At 40.2% G+C, this 21,656-nt stretch overlaps 1 protein-coding gene across 9 annotated transcripts; it reads right to left on the bottom strand.

The window, feature by feature from the left end:
* Window positions 1-436: 436 nt before the first annotated feature.
* Tis11 (Tis11 zinc finger protein) lies at window positions 437-21,587 on the bottom strand. Of its 9 annotated transcripts, XM_089476071.1 has the most exons (5): window positions 21,421-21,583; window positions 21,311-21,328; window positions 19,473-19,908; window positions 3,607-3,980; window positions 437-2,359 (listed from the first exon to the last, which is right to left on the bottom strand). In XM_089476071.1, exons 3-5 carry the CDS (start codon window positions 19,560-19,562, stop codon window positions 1,438-1,440), a joined length of 1,386 nt encoding a protein of 461 aa, XP_089332197.1. In that variant the 5' UTR covers window positions 19,563-19,908; window positions 21,311-21,328; window positions 21,421-21,583; the 3' UTR covers window positions 437-1,437. The 9 variants fall into 9 exon arrangements, with proteins under 9 accessions (XP_089332197.1, XP_089332198.1, XP_089332195.1 ...); XM_089476072.1 differs by lacking the exon at window positions 21,311-21,328 and having other exon boundaries at window positions 21,501-21,587; XM_089476069.1 differs by lacking the exon at window positions 21,311-21,328 and having other exon boundaries at window positions 21,376-21,583.
* Window positions 21,588-21,656: the final 69 nt, after the last annotated feature.

The raw sequence follows: 21,656 nt of genomic DNA, 5'->3' as shown, positions 1-21,656 counted from the left end.
GGGGCAATATTAAATAAAATTATCAATGGTCAAAGAAATGTATGTGTGTTCGTATGTGTGTGTGTGTTGTTTTCATAAATTATTAACAGTAATTGTTTGTATGTAAATATTTATATATGAAAAAATAAATTATGTTTTTTCTCTTTACAAAAAAAAATTAAATAAAATTAAAATTAAAAAATAAAATTCAAATAAAAAATTACAAATTTACGGCAAAAAAACTTCAAAAAATTTGTTTGTTTGTTTTGGAGGTATATCAAATCAACTATCGTGGAATAACACATATTATATATATGTATATATATCATAGTTATTATCGCTATCGGCTATCGATAGAGCATACAGCTCAGTTCTCAATAGATATGTATACAGATATATATATGGAAAGATATATATATATGTATAGGCTTAGGTATATATATAAATGATATACATATATATGTACACAACATTGGTTTATTACATAAAATTTAGTAATAAATTAAAGTTTTCGATTTTTTTGTATTCCCTTTCATTGTGTGTGTATGTGTGTATTGTTTGTTTGTGTGTGTTTGTTTTGTCTTTTGTATTACTTTTTTTTTCTAGCTTTTTGTTTGTTTGTAGTAGTGTTGGAAGACGCGCGCACGCACCACGTGTTATCGATTGCTATCGATAGTCGGGCGCTGACTCTTTTTGTGAATGTTGCTTAACTAAGAATTTGCATTTATAAATATTAAACAAAAGTGTGACGAGTGCATGGATGGGGGATGGGGGTGGTCAATGGGGCGTGGCTCGGCGTATGGCGTGCGGTGTGGCGCAGTCAATTGGTATCGATATATCGACAAATGCGTGTGATTGTCCACATTGTATTTGAGCAACCACGCCCACTCAGCAACGCCCTCAGGGCCGATCCTATTGACGGGATAATAAGGGCAGTAAAGACAGGGGCGGGACGGGGTTGTAAGTGTTCAATGTTAAAATTTGTGAATGTACAGTCCGTGTTCTTTTTATCATTCTCTATTCGTCTTGTTGTTGTTGTTGTTATTCATATGGTCCAGTATTTTGAAAGAAATTATCATTGCATATATATATGTACACATATACATACATACATACGTATATACAGATATGTATATAGAGATATACATAGTGCTATATAGATATGTACACATATATATACATACATACAGTGATAACGATATATACACACATAGACATATATGGATAGATATATATATATGTATATATATTTTGTCGTCGGGGCAATAGATTTGCGAAAGGACAGACAGACAAAACAGAAAGTGACTGAGAGTAAGAGCGAGAATGGGAGACAGTCAAAGCAAGAGAATGGGCTAAAGAAGAGAGGGATGCGTGTGTGTCTATGTCTATGCTGTGTCTGTGTGTGTGTGTGGGCGTGGAGAGTGAAGAGGGATAAATTAGAATTTGAAATGTTGAAATTTACAAGAAGTTCTCTTGAGGAATGATCGGATATCGATTAATAGTCTGAGATTTTTGCATTAGAATTGTGGAAGCAGCCGTTGTGGAACTCAAGCGATTGAAGACGGGCAGTCGTGGCGCCTCCTCGTGTTGCAGCGGCGAGCTGATGCTCTTCTGCAGCAGCTGTTTAGTGTTGCTGCCTTTGCTATTATTATTGTTGTTGCTGTTGTTGTTGGTGTTGTTGCTGTTATTATTGTTGCGCTCGAACTGCTGCACCTGCTGCACCGACTGCGACTGCGACTGCGACGTCGGCGGCGGCGGCGTATGCACCGGCGAAATGGGCGCATTCGGGCTATCGGGCGGCGTGGCCGGCGCCAAGCCGCACGCCGACGATGTGGACGAGGCCGATGAGGCATGCCCATTGGCATTGGTGCCGCCGTTGCATGCATTGGGCATGCTCAAATAGGCGGCCGCATCGTGGAATGGAAAATTTGTTAGCGAATTTGTGGGCGAGAGCGACAGCGAACCGGTCGGCGATTCGCGATCCGAGCCGGTGCTCATGCTCAGTGGCGGACTTAGCGGTAAAAAGTATTGAGTAATGTTTGTGTTGTTGTTGTTGTTAGTAATGGTGTTGCCATTGGAGAGTTGCGTTGGCTTCTGGAACGCCTTGCCAGCCTGCTGTTGCTGCTGCTGTTGTTGTTGCTGCTGCTGCTGTTGTTGCTGCTGTTGCTGCGCACGCGCCTCGTCCGCATTGTGCACAAAGTGACAGCGCGGCCCATAAGGACAGAAGCCGACGCTGTGAAAGGTGCGACAGTATTCGGTCTTGTACTTGGGATGACGCTGCAAATTGCGCAACTCTTGGTAGCCATGGGCGAATTGACATTTTTCGCCGTATTTGCATTCGCCAGCCTCCTCATAGGGACGACACAATTCCGTCTTGTAACTAGAGGGAGAGAGAAAAAGGGAGAGAGGGAGAATTATAGCAAATATAAGTTTCATTTTTAAATTCAACTTTCGCCTGCCACCCACACGTTCCGTGTTTAAATGCGACCGCTCAAGTAACACACAAACACTACGCACACACACACACACACACATGCACTTGAATTCGCTCCAATGGCGCCCTGCTAATTACCCGCTGCTATTTTGAGTTGCAAAACACACAAGTTCAATTAAACTTGAGTGAGAGTGCGAGTGAGACGATCTGATCCCATACATGTTGCGTTCGCCTGCATTCTTTCTATGAGTGCTGCCCATTAGCCAATTTCCAGCTGCATCTAGCTTCTGTTTTGCCATTAAAAAGCCGAAACTAGCTTTCTTTTGATGTGAATTAATGCTGTGGCTATATAATTTAACCATTTTCTATATTATAACATAATTAATGTATAACTGATAATTTTTCTTATTATTATTTGCATTTTAAATGTTTTCTTCTGTGTTCATTTAGCTATTTTCAAATAGATATTGCCAGCACTGTGACTTTTTTTTTCGGGATCACATCCATCAAAATTCGCTTTGCTGCTCAAACATGTTGCAAATGCCTGCACTCTGCCTATTAGTGTTGCCCATCAGCCAATTTCAAGCTGCATCTAGCTTCTTTTGTAGCCATTAAATTAGCCAATGGTTTTTTATTGACATTTTTCTATGCATGAAGCTCAATAAAGTTTTTCTTATAGTATTATTTAATTGGCTGATTAGTATTTTCATAATTTTGTACTGCTTCTATTTGTTTTGGGTGTTAATTTAGCTATTTTCACTTTGAAATTTTGCCAACACTGCGAATGATCTTTTATGCTTTACAGCGAACCGAACTTCGCCTCAAACATGTTGCGTTCGCTTCTCCACACTACAGGATACAATCGAACCTCGCCGCGTGCTCTTCTGCAAGCATGCGAATTATTTAAGGGCTGTCAAGCATCAATACTTTTAAATAAATATATTTTGTAATTTATCACAATCCTCTTGACACTATATTTTGATGCACACGAATGAATTTTAGTTTCACTTTGAATTATTTTTATACCCATCTTATCTTGAGCACAGTTCGAACAGTTATTGTTTACCTGACAACTCTGCTGCAACACTTTCACACACAATGCAATGCAACACTTTCACACGAACGCGTCCGCAGGATTAAGTTCGATGTGCAACAAGTTCAATTGCAACAGATTTTTTGGTCGCTCAACTTACCGCGATGTATTCATTGGCTGCTGGGGTGGCAACGGCTCCGACTGTGTGCGCTCCAATTTACGGTGCAACGATATGTTGCTCAGATTCTCAATGATGGTCACCAGCGATGCGACTGCCGGCGGCTGGTGCTGCTGTTGCTGCTGCTGCTGAGCCAACTGGCTGAGACGCTGAGCCGGCTGTGAGATGGTGCGAGTTAACGGTCCATGCAAGCGATGATGCTGCTGCAGGAGCTGTTGATGCTGCTGCTGCTGTAGCTGTTGTTGCTGCTGCTGCTGATGAAGCAGCTCCTTATCGCTTACGTGCTGATCCATGCTGGCATCCAGGATGTGATCCGAATGCTGTTGCTGCTGCTGTTGCTGCATATCACTGACAACCTGCAATAAGACAGAGGCAAACAAGCAAACAATTAATATCAACTGAGCTTTCGCATAAGCCAGCGTAGCGTCTCTCTCTCTTTCTCGCTATCTCTTTCTACCTCACTCTCTGTCTCTCCTCCATGTAAATGGGCGCACATTTTGCCCAAAGACAACAACGGCAAAATATAGCAAATGTGCGCAAAGGAAACGACAGAGCAGCAAGCAGAGCAGCGGCAGAGACGCACACACATAATACTTTTACTTTTAACTTGACCTATAAGTAAAGTGTAAAGAGTAAAGAGCAAAAGCAAAAGCAAAAGGCGCTCGCTCAATTGCTGATTGTCTAGCTGTTGCCGTCAGCGTCGCTGTCGGCGTTGCCGTCGGCATCAACGTCTGCGTCAACGTCTAAAATTAATTTTGGACTGCCCCGGCAGCAGCAGTCACTTGTAATGGTAATGATATTGCAAAAAATGTATATGCATAAAATAATAAATAAATAATAAATAAATGGCAGCCAAAATGTTGTTTTTATACATTTGTATATATGTAATTTTCCAGCCATTAACCAATACCACAACAACAACAATGGCAACATTAACAACACGCACACGGACATGGACATAGCATGGCGGCTGCGACGGCGCCGCAAGCTCTCCAGCTGCTCAATGCGGCATTGCCCGTTTGCCGCTCTCTCGCTCTCCACACCTCCTCCTCTTACAATCTCCATCGACTCAGCACACCCTTCGTATGGCGCGCACAAGACAACCCACTCGCTCTCGCAGACTTGGCATGTGTCGTCATCAGTTTCATTTTTTTTTTTTTTTTTCATCTTTTCTTCTTCTTGCCGTCTTTCTTTCTGAATTGTTATTGCCATTGTTGTTGTTGTTATTGCTGATGTTCATTTTCGTGCGATGCTGTAACACGTTATGCAACCAGCCAACCAACCAACACCAACACTAACCCACACACACACACACGCACGCAAGCTTGTCTGATCGAAAGAGAGAGGGGCTACCAACAACTAACAACAACAAACAACAGCGCCAATTACATATGTATAGAGCTCAAGTTCAAGCCAACAAAAAATACACACATACACACACGCACGCACACGAACTCAAACACGATCTCGAACACGAACACCAAACACAGTGAAGCAGCAAACGGCCCAAAAGCAAAGCAAACGAAGACGCCGTCGCGGCCAAAAAACAACAACAAAAGCAAGACTTAATTTTTGGAGCCCAGCAGCCGTTGTTAAGGAAAAAAATAAATAAATATAAAAAAGCAACAACTAGCCAAACTGGTTGGCACTTAAGACACACACACACACACACATACAATCGCATGCAGCATGGACGCTTACGACGCGTGCGCGGCCAGCGGACTTGCGCGTTGAGCGTTGCCAGACCGTTGACAATTGCCTTGCACTTTGCAGAGCGCGTTACACGCTTCTCGTTGATACGTGTAATCAGAGGCCTCTGTTGACTTTCGAGTGTTTCGGACTGATTGCATAGATAGCTTATCGCTTGCCCTGAATCATGTAGTTTATTAATAATATTATCTATTTGCGAATTTGGCAATCAAACGTTTCGTCTTTGACTTGACTTTGGATTGGATTGAAGGCGATGTTGCGGCTCAGCTGGCTGTCTGACTGGCCTGCAGTCTGGCAACGCTGCGTCAGCAACAAGTCTGCGCAACAAGTTAGCAAACTTTTACGACTGTTATGACCAACTTCGCGCTTACGGCATCATTTGCGGCCTCTTAAAGCTTTGCTTGCATAAAGAGTACCACACACACAAACACACACACGCATCGAAACAGGCAATCGCTTGTCAGTGGAAGCGGGGGGCAGCGCAACGCTGACGCCGACGTCGTCGCCGCGACGCTTAAACGTGTTCAAAAACAACTTCAAGTTGGCCGCGCATTCAGCTCTGCATGTGTGCGCCTTTATATATATATATATATATATATATATATATATATATATATATATATATATATATATATATATATATATATATATATATATATATATATATATATATATATATCTCGATATATATGCGTGTGCACAAAAGACAAGATAAACAGGAGTACAGAGCACAGCCCGCCTTGCCCGCATACCCTGTGCCCAATTCGGCAATCAGCGAACGCTTAGGCTGTGTGGCCGGCCTATACAATAAAAAGCAGACAAATAGATCAGAGCGCCGCTGCGACTGCGACTGCGACGTCAACTGAGCCACTCTTGCTTGTTGCTGCTGTGGTTTTTGCTTTTGCTTTTTGCGCTATATACGCATTCGCTCTGACTGTCTATACATATGTGTGTGTGTGTGCGTGTGTCTTCGGTTAGGCAAGTTTTCTGTCTGTCTGTATGTGTGTGTGCTGCTCGCCACATCTTTCATCTAGGTGAGAATTTCCCTTTCATTTGAAAATGAAAATAAGTTTACTTTTCTTTGCAGTCTGCGGGCTCTTACGCTGTGTGCATGCATACATTCATATACGTGTGTGTGTGTGTGTGTGTGTGTGCATGCCGTTGGCAACATTTGCTTTGTAGACATGTTGCGCTTGCTGCTGTGTAGCTGGGAGCTTTTATTGCTGCTAAGACCTTGCCTTGATTCTGCTTCATTTGTTTGTTGTTTTTGGTTTTCTCACTTTGTGTTGCTTGCGCTGTGAGAGAGCTTGACGAAGTTCCGGTTCAATTTAGCACATCAACTCCCAATTTGACATTTTATGATTGTTTTTTTTTTAGCATAACAACACATATGATTACAATATATATTTATATGTATGTGTGTGTTTGTATTTATATACATATGTAAATATGTATTGGACGCTGTTAGGTAAGATTTTGTTGTTGCTGCCTTTGTGGCTTGGATTGGCTTGGCTTGGTTTGGCTGCTGCTGCCTTTGCTGTTGTTGTTGTTGCTGTTGTCTCGTAAACACGTTCGCACACACACACGCACACACACACAGATGTGTAGCCAGGTGTGTGTCTGTGTGATGCTGAAGACTGCCTGACTGACTAACTGGTTTATAACAGCAACAACAACAACGACGACAGCAGCGACGGCGACGTCGACGACGCAATATCCATAACCTCGATGAGCTAACACCAATACAAGCATATCATCGCGTGGAGAGTGAGTGTTAGAGCGAGAGGGCAAGAGATTCGCGCTTTATTCTGCGCACACAGATCAAAGCTAATGGAACAGGTAGAAGGCGGCCAAGGGGCAGCTAGGGGGTGGAATGCGGGTGTCCACACCGACACACACATACTCACATGCATAAACACGAACTGCGAATTGAAAATGAATACATAGTTATTATAGGTGTTATTTATATTGCTAAGGTAAAACCAACAACAACAACCTGCACGAACAGGTAACTAAACAGAGCTGAAAGGGAATTGGGAGGCGTGGCAGCGTAGAGGGGGAGGCAAGCTAATGGCGCTTATATACTATATTTATTTACATGTTTATATACAGAGATAGACTACTGGAAACGGGGGGGAATAACATTAGCAATTAGTTACGAGTATCTGTCAAAACTGGAAATTTAGCTGGAAAGCAACAGCAGCAGCGACAAATTTAGCGGATAAAGATCGAAAATAATGGAAAAATCAAGTTCTAAGAATTTCAATTAAAATGTGAGGGATTTTTCAGAAGAATCGAAGTAATCTATCGGCAATGCATTCAATTCAAGTCGATAGCAACCACAAATCGAATTAATCGATAGGCTCAAGTTTGCAAAAGTTTCCACTCAGCTGACAGTAATCGAAACCATTGTTTTGCTTCACGACTCACTTGTTCCATCTTCTATCGTTTCCATTTGACATTCTAGTCTCCACTCTCCGCACTCCTTCCACAAAGCACCCCATATAAAATACTCCATAGAGCTGATTCTCCACTTTCCACTCTCTACTCCTTCCCTTCACTATTCCCTGTTCTCTACTCTACACTCTCTCTCTCTACTCCTTATTTCTTACTCACCACTCCCTTCTATTGTCTCCCTCATTCGATCGTTTTAATTGTCGCAAGGCAAATTTGACTTGGTAATTAACACATGGGGCACCCAGTCAGACGCTGACAGCGACATCGACGTCGACGCAGGCAGCAGGCAGCAACCAGCAGCTCCATCATTTGTTTATCCCCCGCCTCCCCCTACTTCTTCTCATTCTCTCCCTATCAGTGTAGCAGCTTTACCCCTAAACAACAACAACAACAAAAACAGCTGGTCAGAAATTTAGTGAGGGTTGGAAATGTGGGGAATGACATAGCATGCAACTGAAGGCAGGGGAAAGGCAGAGATGAAGGCGAACCCGAGATATGGGCACGTTGCTCAATCAATCGACAGTCGGTCGTTGGGTCCAATCGCCGTTGTTGTTCTTGTTATTATTGTTGTTGGTTACTGTTTCTAAGTCGTCTCTGGCTGCTGTCATCCATCCAGTTGGCGAGTAATCAATGCACACACAAAACATATATATATATGTATGTATATATACACAGAAACTTGCAAGTCAAATATAATTCAACTCACTGATAAAGCACACAATGCGACGTGACGTTTGCAAATGTACGTGTGCATGCAAGCGTATGTGTGTGTGCGTGTGTGTGTGTGCTACAGAGAACAGGATCGCCAAAGAGTAGAGAATGAAGCAATGCATATGCATATTGTATATACATATACATATGTAAGTAAGCTACACACACACACACACACACACACATCGAGATTAACATGTGTGTGAGAGAGTGCAAGAGTTTGAGCATTTTGGCTAACTGTAAGCCTACATTTCGCAATGCACACACACACACATGCATATGCGACTCAAGCTTCGTCGTTAAGTTTCGTCAAGTCAAAGAAAAACCCAAGCAAAAATAAGAAAAAAAAAAAACAAAATCAAAATGCACACAAAAAAGTAAACCAACGAGACGACAACAACAACAATAACAACAGCAGCAATTGCCACGTTATTATTTACATAATGTTGCCAAAGGCTGCGACGCAACATGTAACAACAAAAAGCGCAGCAAGTGCGAAAGGGCGTCGAGAAAGGGAGACAGTGAGAGAGAGAGAGGGAGGCAGGTATAGGTAGGGCGACCAACTTGGCCCAGCCACCGATTGAGGTCTAGGTCGAATTAAGCATTTCACATTTTCGTGTCGTTTTCATTGTGCGTCCGTTGTTAATATTTGGTAAGCGCGCACACACATACACACATACGTAAACACACATAGGCAAAGCAGAAAAGCAAAAGCGCTTGGCGCGCATGCGTGGAAGCGAGAGGCAAATGTTAAGCAATGACGCGAAGACGCGTCAACGCATGCGTCGCTGCTGGCAGCGCGTCGTGCCAGTTTCGTTTCATTGCCAATCGTTGACGCCGATGTCGACGTCGACTTCACTTGGCTTCCTCTTTCCATGTCGTTGTTCGAGCCGGCTCCAAAACACATGCACACACACACACACTCACGAAATACACAATACATAATAATAACACAGCACATAATAAAATACAATAAAAGAAAACTTCACAAACATTAAGCAGCAGCAGCAGCAGCAACAAAAACAACTTGGCCTTGCTAAATTCGGAGCACAACAACCATTAAAAAAAACCCCAACAAGAAATAAATAAAGAGAAACAAAAACAAAAAGCAAATCCGCCACACAAAGTCGAAGTCGAAGGGTTTTCATACACAAAATAAATTAAATAATAATATATGTACGTTTCGTTATTGTTCGTTCTGCTGCTGCCGGAGCTGCTGTTGTGGCTGCTGCTCTGCTGGCAGAGCTGTCGCAATGCAGAGTGTTGCGTTTGCGCAGATTTCGCATTTAGCTATTTGGGTTTGCCCTCCACTCACACACACATACACACAGAGGCAGTGACACAAAAATGTTGCAATTGTCAAAACCGAAAAACCAAAGACAATTAAAAACCGGAGGCTAACCAAGCATGGATTGCTGCAAAAGTCTCCCGCTCCCGCGCCGTCTCTCACGATTGCTCTCTTAATGCACACACATACATGCACGCGAGCAGCCACAGCAAAGTTACATGGAAATGTTATGCAATCGATTGCAGTTTCCGAGTTGGAAGTTATAATCGAAATTGCAAATTGCGTGAGTAAGTGGAGTGTATGTGCGTGTGTAGAGTGGAACTAAAAACTGGAAACTGGAAAGCAAGGAAGCACACAAAAAGGGCACGCGAAATGAGGGCAAATTAAAAATGGAATTTTACGTAGTATGGCATGCGTCTGTGTGTAAATGGCATGGAAAGAAATGTCAATTTCATTTGCACACTAATAGCTGCGTGTCCATGTGCGTATGCGTATGCGTATGTATTTATGTATATAGGTTAGTTGCATTTCAAATGGAATGTAAATTGTCAAACTGTATCAATCACAGATCTTGTGCATGGAAAAGTTTTTGCTTTTTTTTCTTCTTTAAGTCACAGTCCCATCTCGATTTGGTGAACAATAACATTAAATATTATGCTAGTTTTTAATTGTTTCCGTTTGAATATAATAAAAATGCTTGTTCATATCTGATAAGCAGATAAAATGTTTAAACAAAACTGTGCTCACTCAGCTACTACTTTAAATATAATTTTAGTGTACATACATACATATCTATCTGCTCCAGACAATGTCTTTAATCGCATGTACTACAAAAGTGACGATGATGATAAAATGGAGAAGATCATGTCTTTTCTTTTGGGTTGTATACATACAACATCAAATAGAGCTATGTATTTTACGAAAATGATAAGAGCGACAGATAGACAGATATACAAATATATTTGTTTGTATATAAGTATGTTGTGTATTTAACAACTGTATACATTTATATATATATATATATATATATGTATGTATGGATAGCTCTACTAGGGGATTACTATATCACACAATCTCTTCTGTTTGTCTTAGCGACGTCTCACCGTACATATGCACATGCACGTGTTTTTTGTCTTATATATATATATGCCTTATTTACTTTCGATCAAAGAATCAATTTCTTGTTGACTTTGCTTAGTTGAATTCTTCTCCTTCATCTACCCTTCTTCCACCCTCCACCTCTTCAAAACGCTGCTCGATGCTGTTGCTGCTGCTGTCCGTTGGCTATCAGTGTGGTGTCAAACCTTATCGGGGGCCTCATTCAGTGCGTGCTTACATACATATTTTGTTTGTTTTTTTTTGTCTGAATACAGGCATACATACATACACATGTACATCAATTGCTACATATTTTTGAATATATACAGACACATATATTTACGACATCAGCATTATCGACATCAACATCGAATTCGACTTCGACTTCTACTTCGAAAAAAAAAAAAACCTCAATGACAGACGCTAAGCCAAGTGTCAATCTCCCCCTTCCCTGTGTATCCCCTTTCTTCACGAGCATATTAAAAATTCGATAACCAGAAAATATCATATTTTTATAGTTAACAAAATATAACAAAAGAAATGTATAAACATATTAAATTGCAAAGTTGACTTTGCGCCTTAAAAAGCAGCTAATGCAATTTAATGGTTGTTTTTATTACATTTGTTTGCATATTCAATGAACAGGGTATTCGTTGCTCGCCTATCGACAAATGCAAATGCAGAAAGAGAAAGAAGAAAACCAGAACTGTTCTTGTTGCATTTTTGTTTTTGATTTCATTTAATTACTTTTGCCTGACATTTGCTCTCTCATGTCTTATACGTCACTTATGCTTGCCGTATGTTAATTCGTTAAGCTAAGATTCCTTATACTACGCTCTCTCTCTGGCTATATTTGGCGCTGTATAAGTGTCTCTTATAAATTAGTTTAAGCTATGCTTGTTGGCTCTCATTACAACATGCTTGGCCTCACGTACTTGCCCGCGCTCGCTGTCCCTCTCCCTCTCTCTCGCTCTCTCACTTTCTGCTTAATCTGACCTTTTTTATTTACTCCTGTCATGTGTTGTTGTTTTCTGTTGTTCTATATCAAAGTTCTTAGTGCTTATCAGCAACAAACCACAGCAACAACAACACTTTCGACACATGTGCATGTGTGTGTGTGCTTGCGTGCTCTGATCTGTCATAGAATACGCTCACTTACACTCAGGGTGCACTTAAACTCATTGCGACTGTCTCTTTCGCTCCTTGTCAAAGCGCATACAAACAACAAAATAAATGCTTTACAAGAAACTAATAATGAAGAGGACAACAACAAAACATATGCACATGTTGCTCTGCCGCCTATTGTTTTTTTTTTTCGTTGGTCTGTCTTGTTGTCACATTAAAACTCTCCAAACTTCCTCGCTCTTTGCTCTCTTCCTTTGCTGTTAGGTCGCTCCGCACTATCTATCTTTATCTGCCTATCTGCCAACGCCGAGACCCCTTGCTGACACTTTTTTTTGTTTAACACACGCGCACATATGGACAAAACAAACACATACAAGTATATATATATCTCTCTCCATGTGTGTGCGTATATGTATATAGAAATGCACGTATGTATGTGTGATTTAATTCGATAAGAATACTTATTATTGGGTTAGTTAGTTCATATAATAATAATCTTTTTTTCTGTTCTTTTTTTCGCTCGCTTGTTTGTCGTTGTTGTTGGACTGTGCGCTGAACAGTGAGTGAAATAGAAGAAGAAGCAGCAGCAGCAGCGGTAGCACCAGTGACAGCAGCAAAGTGAAAGGAAAGGACAGGGAAAGACGCAACGAGATCAGCAACACAAACACAAACACACACATACACATACACACGTATGGGTATAGAGTAAACGAAACGTAATCACAAGTGCAGAAGGACGATAAGACTTGAAAGTAGGAAGAAAACAAATTACAAACAAATAAATGGTAGTATAAATTTGATTGTAAATTTATGTGATTTGTTTTTTCTTTTTTTAATGAAATTATTTTAAAACTTTAATTTAAGTTTTCGTTTTGTTTCTTATATTCATGTTAATGAAATAAAAATAAATACATGCTAATAAGTGTAAAAATAGAAATGAAGTATTACAGTTATACATATATGGACATATTGTGGAGTGCAGCTTCAAAGTGGTTTCGTTTTCCGCTTTGATTGAAATTCGATCGAGTGCACACACATACACACATTCATATGCATATGTAAAAGAAAGAAACAATAACATGGTATGCATGTAAATACATACATATGTACATACAGGAATAATTTCGATCGCATTCAATTGAACACTTGACAATGTAAGTGTGTTAGGGAGAGAGGTGTGTGTGGGGGAGGGGGTGGCTGGAGTACACATTGAGGGTTGGCAGAGAGTTAGGGACAGGCAAGATGGGGTAAATAGAAACGGCGTCATTTATGCACTATCAGCAGCTGCCTGCACGCACACACACATACACACACACCGTAGCATTTGTCATGTACGTTTTGAGCGTTAATTCTTCCTCTGCCCCCGCAGCAGCTCCTTTACCCACACACCCATGCATATGTATTCACACACACACAGAGGCAATTTGATTACCCGCCACAGCAACAAAAATCTTAAACAACAACAGCGAGAACTAAGCAAAAGGCAACACAATAAAAATTAACAGCAACAAAAGTGCTAAAACAGGCTATGCAACCATAGCATGGAATATAAGCGTAAGAGAAAGAGGGAAAGGGAGATGGAGAAGGGTATCGTGTGCAGGGCAGCGGTCGAGGCAGCAAACGCATGCGAGTTTGAAGTCGGGGCCAACATGTGGAGAATATGTTGAACACGTGGTCGGGTCGCTCGGGCAGCCGAACGCGGTTTACGAAGGGGAAGGGAAGAGAGGCGAAAACAACAACAACAGCCACAAACGGCTGCGGGTCTTTAGGTTCGGGTTTGATTTGTTCGTGAGCGGCAAACAAAATCAACGGCAAAACGTCTGGAGCCCAGTTACAATGGGAGTGCGAGTGCGTGTATGTGTGGGGGAGGAGGAGAAGGAGGAGGGAAGAAGGAGCAATAACAAGGGTTGCTGTTTAGAACGCAACAATAGCTAGAGTCATACACGCACTCTCATAAAAAGATCTTTCTCTCTCTCTCTCTCTCTCTCTCTCTCTCTCTCTCTCCCTGTGTCTCGCTCGATCGCTGTTATTCGTCCTGTAAAACCAGTTGAAAGAGCAGACGACGATTGCCCGCACGAAAGCAAAACATTCAACGACAACTACAACTAAAGCAGCAACAGCAGCAGCAACAACAAGTAATCAAAAAGCGACAGTGAATGTGAATGGAAATCTACTAAACAAACGGCGACCGCAGAGACGCTGCCACCATCGCCGTCGACGTCGACGTCGCTGTTGACGTCTGCGCAAAGAAACGGCAACTTCATTATATAATAGATTCGATTCGATTCGAATTCGATTGCGATTGGATTTTTCGTTGTTGTTGTTTTCTTTGTTTTTTTTTTTCTTTCTTCTTCTTTCCTTTCTTATAGTCTTTGTTTTTTTATGGATTGGCAAGCGAATCGAATGACGAGCAAAAGAAAAATACAAAACAGAAATAAAATATAAAAAACAAAAACTGATGTTGCAAGCAAAAATAAAATAATAAACAAAAGTATATTGCCTGCGTTTTGGGGTCTGACAATTCAACCCCCGCCACCCCCACCCCTTGCGGCGCATTGTGTGCAGCCCGCATTGAAATCGAAAACATTTTCCTCAACAGAGAGAGAGAAAAAAACGTTAATAATAATCATAATAAATACTCGCATATTGTAACAATAATTCATAATTGCAGCGGAAAAAACCCTAAAAAATTAACGAAAAAAAAAAAAACTGTATAAACAGCGTCACACAACACAAACCGGGTCACATTTTTAAACACGGGGGCCACAAGGCATATATGTATAGGCATGCATATATAAATAACTATATAAAATACTATTTTGATAAGTTATTGACTGATTGATGGAGATATATACATCATATATAGCTATAAATATCATATATCATGTACCTATATACTTGTAAATAGTATAACATATAACCTATGTAAGTACAGATGTATGTACTGCGTGATTCATAAATATGTACATATATACATTCATCACATATGTATTTATGTGTATACATCATACACTCTGTATCCACTAAAATTAAATTTCAATTTTCATATAATCCATACATACAACGACAAATGTTATTTAAAAACAATTTCATCAAATCCAACTGAATAAATATATACAACATTTCTATATATGCTATATATTATTATACATACATATGTATATACAAGCAAAGCATGTTAATTTGAAACTTTGCTTACAGCTCAACTTTTATATTTACTTTAATTTCATTAAAAATAAAATAAAAATAAAAACAAAAACAAACCAATACAACTTAATTTTGAGGTTAACTCAGTTTCATTTGAGGTTATGTTGAAGGCAACAGACGCAACTAAAGCAAGGCTTGGCAAAGCTTTTTAAAGTTTTGCATTTACATACATTATATTGATTTTGATTTTTGTTGTATTCGGTTTTATGATTATTTATTTTTCAATGCAATTGCGTTCAGCTCTAGATTAATTTAAATGTATTGCCAAAGTAATCAACGCGTAGTTAACCTTAACCTCTGCGATTACTTGGACTACTTAAAGGAGAGGGAGAGGGTGCGAGAGAGAGAGAGAGAGAGAGAGCGAGGGCGACTCACAACATAAACATATGCATGCATAATACGATAAACGGTTTGTTTTGTATGTAAAGTAGTCGTACTTTAGCGCTTGACCCCCACAAAGTATTTGCAAGTTAATGACATTTAAGTTAAAGATTCGATCAATTTTCGTAGCCCCCCTTTATCTGTCTACCTCTCTGTACGACCGTCCCTGAAGGCGCCCAACAAACCGCGGCGACCCCACCGCAAGAAATAACAGAGACACGCACACGCACACACACACACACACGCATGCGTATATACATGCATACTCATATGTATGTACTTTGGCACTCAATTGAGCGGCCATTAGCAAGGCAACAACTACAACATGATCATCGTGAAGCGCATATGAAGACAATTTTTAAGATTACAATAACAGCAATAGCAACAACAACAATAACGGCAACAGGCAATGACAATAGAATATGAAGTGGATGGATGGATGGATAGATGGAAGGCAGGCCAGCAGGCAGGAGAGCAGGCAAGCAGGCGCTTGCTTGGCTCCTCTCGCTCAATAAGCGTGGCATGAGAGCGTGTGAGCGAGAGGGCAACTGGAGCTCATACGTAGCTGCTGCTGCTGCTGCTGGTGTGGGAGATAGCGAACGATGAGCGACGACATCGCACGAGTGCACACACTCACTCAGCAACACGGGCTGACGGACGGACAGACAAAAGCAGAGACGTTCACAGTATTGATACACACACAGACAAACATACACACTCGTACAAACTCATACATATGTATTTATTTATTTATTTCGCTCAGCTCGTTTGCCCGTTCATTTATTATATTTTTTTTTTAAATTTTATTTTACAACTTGAACAACGATAATAATAAGCAGCAAACGTCAGTAGCTGGCACGCAAATAATTTATTTATAATTTGTATTTCTGTTAACTTGCATTCAAACACAAAACAGCGAAATACAACAAAAAAACACGCACACACACATGCATAGAGACATGCATACATATAAGTACAAATAACGTATATACACATGTATGCATGCATATTCACTCAGAGCTTGCACATTCGGCAACTTGCATATGGCGGCAACTTTGGCAACATGTTGCTACGCCTGTGATCTGTTGTGTGCGTCTGGGTATGTGTGTGTGTGTGTGCGGGTGAGCCCAACTCCAGCACACACACGCAAGTTGAACTGAGGCCTGGACCTGCATATTAATCGAACCGTATTCAATCGCAGCGTATGAAATAAATTGACGTTCCAGGCTGGAATTGCCCTTCGCCTCCTCTTATTCTGTAGCTGTTGCTGCCGCTGCTGCTTCTTCTTCTTCTGCTTAGGTAGGTAGTCGCCTCTCTACCAGCAATGGCGACGACGCCGGGACATACACATACATACATATTTTTAGTTTATGCCTGCATACACATACACTGTGTACTGTGCATACATGTGTGTGTGTGTGTGTGTGTGTGTGTGTGTCGCCAGTGCAGCGGCCGCGACGGCGTTTGTTATCGCCTTGGCAGGAAATGGAATTATATTCGTAAAAAGTGGTCGCTGCATGAACTGACTAACTGACTAGCTAGCTGACTGCCCCGTCTCGTTTCGTCTCGTCCCATCCCGTCCCATTTCATTGCATTTAGTTTCGTCCCTGCTTGCCCTGTGCTTGTGTGAGTGTGAATGTATGTATGTGGAAATGAAACGTAATATGATTACGAAGCGCTGAGGAGTTTGATATAACAAACTAAGCATTTTTACTTTTGGGCGCAAACAGCAGCAACAAAAACAACAACAAATTAACCAGCCAAGCAAGCAGGCAGCCAGGCAACAACAACATGGAGCCGTGCATATAAATTTCATAATAAAAGTAACAACAGCGAGACAACGACGACGAAATCAAAAGTTATGCGAAAAAGTGAATTTCAGTTGAGCAGCAGCTTCATCCACCTGACGAAGAAAAATATTTAAAAAAAAAAAATAAAATAAAATAAAGTGAACGCGTTTTCTGCGCACAGACAAAAAAAAAAAAAAAAAAAAAAACCACAACATGCAAATGCAAAAACAAATAAAAAATGTCTGACTAGTAGATGCCCTTTAACTGTAAACTAGGTTAAACATTTTGAACATAACCCCAATTTCAAGTCAATCACTTAATTACAATTACTTATAGCAACAGACCAACAAATATATTTGTGTATATTTACATATGTATATTGTTAGTCGATTGTATGGCGTTGAGCAACATACCTACATACATTTATAACAACATATTTTTCAAAGCATCTTTGTTGGCCGTAACGTAACGAAAACTAATGCAAAACGTGTTTGTCTTGCTCCGCTCAAGCGAATTTCGTTGATATTGTTGCTGACAAACTTGTCGCCTGGCCAAACAACAAACAGAAGCAGCGACCGAAAGAAAAACAAAAGCACAAGCGCAGCCAGAGTACCTCTGATCGCTTGTTGCAGCAGTCTCAGTTTCAGTTATGTGTATGTGTGTGTCTGTAAGTGTGTGCGCGCATATATATGTGTGTATATGTGTAAATTTGAGTGAGTTGCGCCCTTTCGCTTTCGGCAGCAATTTGCTGCTATTGCCCACTTGCCTCTACCGACTGATGCAGTTCAACAATACAAAAACAACAGCAAAAAACTGCTGCGTAATGTGCCAGGCGGTTGCGATTATGAAAACCGAAATCGAAATACATTTCCATTGGAATTGCAATATACATATGTATAGCAATCGCGGGCAATCGCTCAATAATCGATAGCACCAACTATAATTCTTGCGTGCGCTAGCAAAGTTCGGCCAATCCCAATGAAATCACATACGAAAAGTTGAAAACAAAAACAAGAACTTGCAACTTTTGTCGGACATCAACCTGTGACAAATGTCTGTGTGGTTCTGTCTGTATGAGTGCTTGTTGTTCACATGTGTACATATGTATGTATGTATGTACATGCATACATAGTTGGGCTCTACTTGACCTGTCCGGCACTGCACTCGTGTTTTTATTTTACTTATTTATTTGTTTTTCTTTTGATTTTTTTTTTTGTTTTTCTCTTTGTACGCAGCAAAATAAAAGCTAGCACAACTCCTCCTCCCCCGCTGGAAGCACGCCACTAATTCGCCCTGTTTATGGTATCAACTTTGCACGTAACCGCAATCGAGTTGCGGCGAATAACTTTAAACTTGAAGCTCTTTTTTTTTATTAACTTTGTTTTCTTTCAGCTCTCAGCCTCAGAGCTTAAAAGCAAAAGGCAAAAAAAAAAAAAAAAAAAAAAACTAAACGAAAATCCAAACCCGGAACTTACGGACTTAATCGAATTTGTTGTCGATCAGCGGCCAACAAAATAATAACAGCTGCTGCTATGACTGGCGTTGGCGTCGACGCCGGCGCCGACGTCACAGAGACTTAAATACATACATTTGATCATTAGCTTTTGTTTTTTGTTTTTGGGTGATTTTCTGATGCTGTCTGATGACGGCAATGCTTAATGTGTTATACAGTCAGAGACAGGACTGGAAGACTGGAAAATTGCCACCTGTACACTCAATTATTATCACGAACTAAATGTACTCCGCTCTGGCTTATCAAACATTTATGCATTTTAGGTGAAATGTAAAATTGTTGAGCCTAAATAATTATGAATCAGCGTATAATAAACCAATACAGATACACGTAAAAATAAACCAAAAAGAAAAGTGAAATATGTAACGGAACGGGACGGAAATGAATTGCAAATGCTTATGAGCGTATACATACGTATTTCTATATGTGTAGGCGTGTGTGTTAGAGAATAACAACAAACGCTCCAATTGAACACAAATTGGGTTTTGCGTGTAAATCCTGAACATAGTTTTTTTTCTTTCTATTCTTTTGTTTTCTTTGTAGAGTGTGCAGTTTAGTGGAGACTTACCCCTTGGAATATGTCATCGCATTCGAAATAGTGTGCATTGCCAACGATATTTGCAGTTCCAGTTGATTTTTGCACAATTGTCGCAGACATTTTCGTAGCCGTTTACAGTTGTTCCACTCGCTCGCTCGCTCAGTCTCTCTCCCGCTCAGCACTTCTCTCTCTCCCTCTCACTCTATCTGCTACTTCAGCGAGCGCTCTCCTCTCTCTTATTTCACTGGACAGCGCAAAAACAAATTCTTTATCTTTGCTTCGACTTCTCCTTCTTCTTGTTCTCCTCTTGTTGTTATTACTTGCTGGACGCTTGCTATTGCTGTGTTCTTTAAATTTATAATTCTTATATTTTCGCTGACTGTTGTTGGTTTGAAAATTGTATTCCGACGAATTTAACAATATTCCGTTTAGAATTTTAGTTTTTGATTTAGTTGTATTGGTTGCACTAGTTAAACGATTGGTAATGATTTTTGGATTATTAATTCTGTTGTACTTATGGCTTCTTATAAATTTTGATAATTGCTAGTTAAATTACAGTTCGATTTTGTTGTTGTTGGAATTGTTTTTGCGTTGCGCGTGTTGCATTTCAATCAACAAGCTGAAAGGAAGGAGATACGAAAAGAAAAGAAAAAAAAAGGCAAAAAACAACGCGTTAGAAATAATTCTACACTCCGGAATCGTATATATGTACACATGTGTGTGTGTGTGTGTGTTTGTCAGTGCGACTCGCGAGGCAGGCAGGCAGGCAAAAAAAAAAAACAACAGCTACACGTGCATTGCATGTGTATGTGCGTATGTGTGTATTTTTACGAACGCTGCTCTCTTTCCGTAACCAAAAATAAAAGGAAAAAGGATTTTCACGCACATGTGTTAAGCGTTTAACAAGTAGAGGAGACTCTAAAATACATCGCGTTTTCTTTGTCCCTTCATATACATACATACATATAAATATATATATATATATATATTGATATGTGTGTTTCTTTTAGTTCCAAAACAGCCGATTGCTGCTTCTGCTGCTGTTGTTGTTGTTTGCTTTGCTTTTATCGTCTTCGTTTTCGTTCTCGCCGCCGCAGCAACAGCAAGAGATAAGCTTGTTGTCGTCGTCGCTGCCCGATCGTATTCTTTACACTCATATATATACATATACAAATATATATATATACATATAAATGTTGCGCTTGTATGACAGTGTCTAGTGGTGGTCGTATTTCAGCTCAAATCACATGTCTGTTGCTGTCTTTGATTGTGTGCGCGTGTAAGTGTGTGAGTGTGTTTTTGTGTAATTTTGTAGCTGCGCACGCAGAACAAACGCAGGCAGACTTTGTTATGCCGTTGATTTCATTTCAATTTTATGCATGTCCTCTTCGTCATACACATACACATACACTTACACATCGTATAGAGCTGCGGGATTTTAGTATAGCCTTACCCGATTCGAATCGTTCCTCGTGTGCTTGTTTTGTGCGCGCTTATTTGAAACCAAATTTTGCGTTTGTCGCCGAGGTTCAAATAGAGACGGACACAGACATTGAACGCTTTAAAATTCGCGCGCTTGTACCAAAGTTACAAAAACACGCGCACTCCTCACACACTCACACACACACACACACACACACACGCACTCCAAATCCAATTCAGTATTTGATTGCATGCAAAACCAACAATAACAAAAACAAAGTGAGGAAATATATATTTTTAAAATAAAGCAATTCGCAACCAAAATTGCACTGATGCTGTGTTTTTACTTGGTTTGTTTTTACTTTTTTTTTTATCTTTTTTTAAATTATTTTTTTGAAAAATTATAAAAAAATAACGTTTAATAACAAACTCTTAACACCGCCTACTTCGTTCGAATATTTAAACTATGACAAAAAAAAAAAAAAAAACAAAATCAAAATAAATCATATACAATTTGATTTACTGATCACAACACAATCGCACACTTGAAGCTTACTATGCTGCTGATCCCGTTGACGAGTGCACAGATATTAACTTAAAATACGAGAGTTGTAAATATCCTGGCACGCTTTGCACCTTCTGTTTCTGTGCAGCAAACAAAAAAACACGTCCGCTCTCAATAATGAATGTTACAAATATGAGCTGTTATCCCACTGTAGAGGTGATAGACCAACGAGGGCAGCATCAGCAATATCGATAACGGCAGCGATCCTAAGCGTGAATATCGATTTA

This window comes from Drosophila arizonae, chromosome X (genome assembly GCF_054131065.1).
Source record: "Drosophila arizonae isolate 15081-1271.41 chromosome X, UAZ_ARI_1.0, whole genome shotgun sequence".
NCBI lineage: Eukaryota > Metazoa > Arthropoda > Insecta > Diptera > Drosophilidae > Drosophila > Drosophila arizonae.
Note: the sequence above shows the minus strand (reverse complement) of the source record. Positions and strands in the feature narration are given on the sequence as shown.

What these genes read in the sequence shown, in the direction of transcription:
- Tis11 (XM_089476072.1), bottom strand. Translation starts at nt 19,562, where the DNA reads ATGTCTGCGACAATTGTGCAAAAATCAACTGGAACTGCAAATATCGTT. An exon ending in GCGATGACATATTCCAAGGG is followed by an intron (nt 3,981 to 19,472) that starts GTAAGTCTCCAC and finishes GTCTTATTGCAG; the next exon opens with GTTGTCAGTGATATGCAGCA. An exon ending in CAGCCAATGAATACATCGCG is followed by an intron (nt 2,360 to 3,606) that starts GTAAGTTGAGCG and finishes CTCTCCCTCTAG; the next exon opens with TTACAAGACGGAATTGTGTC.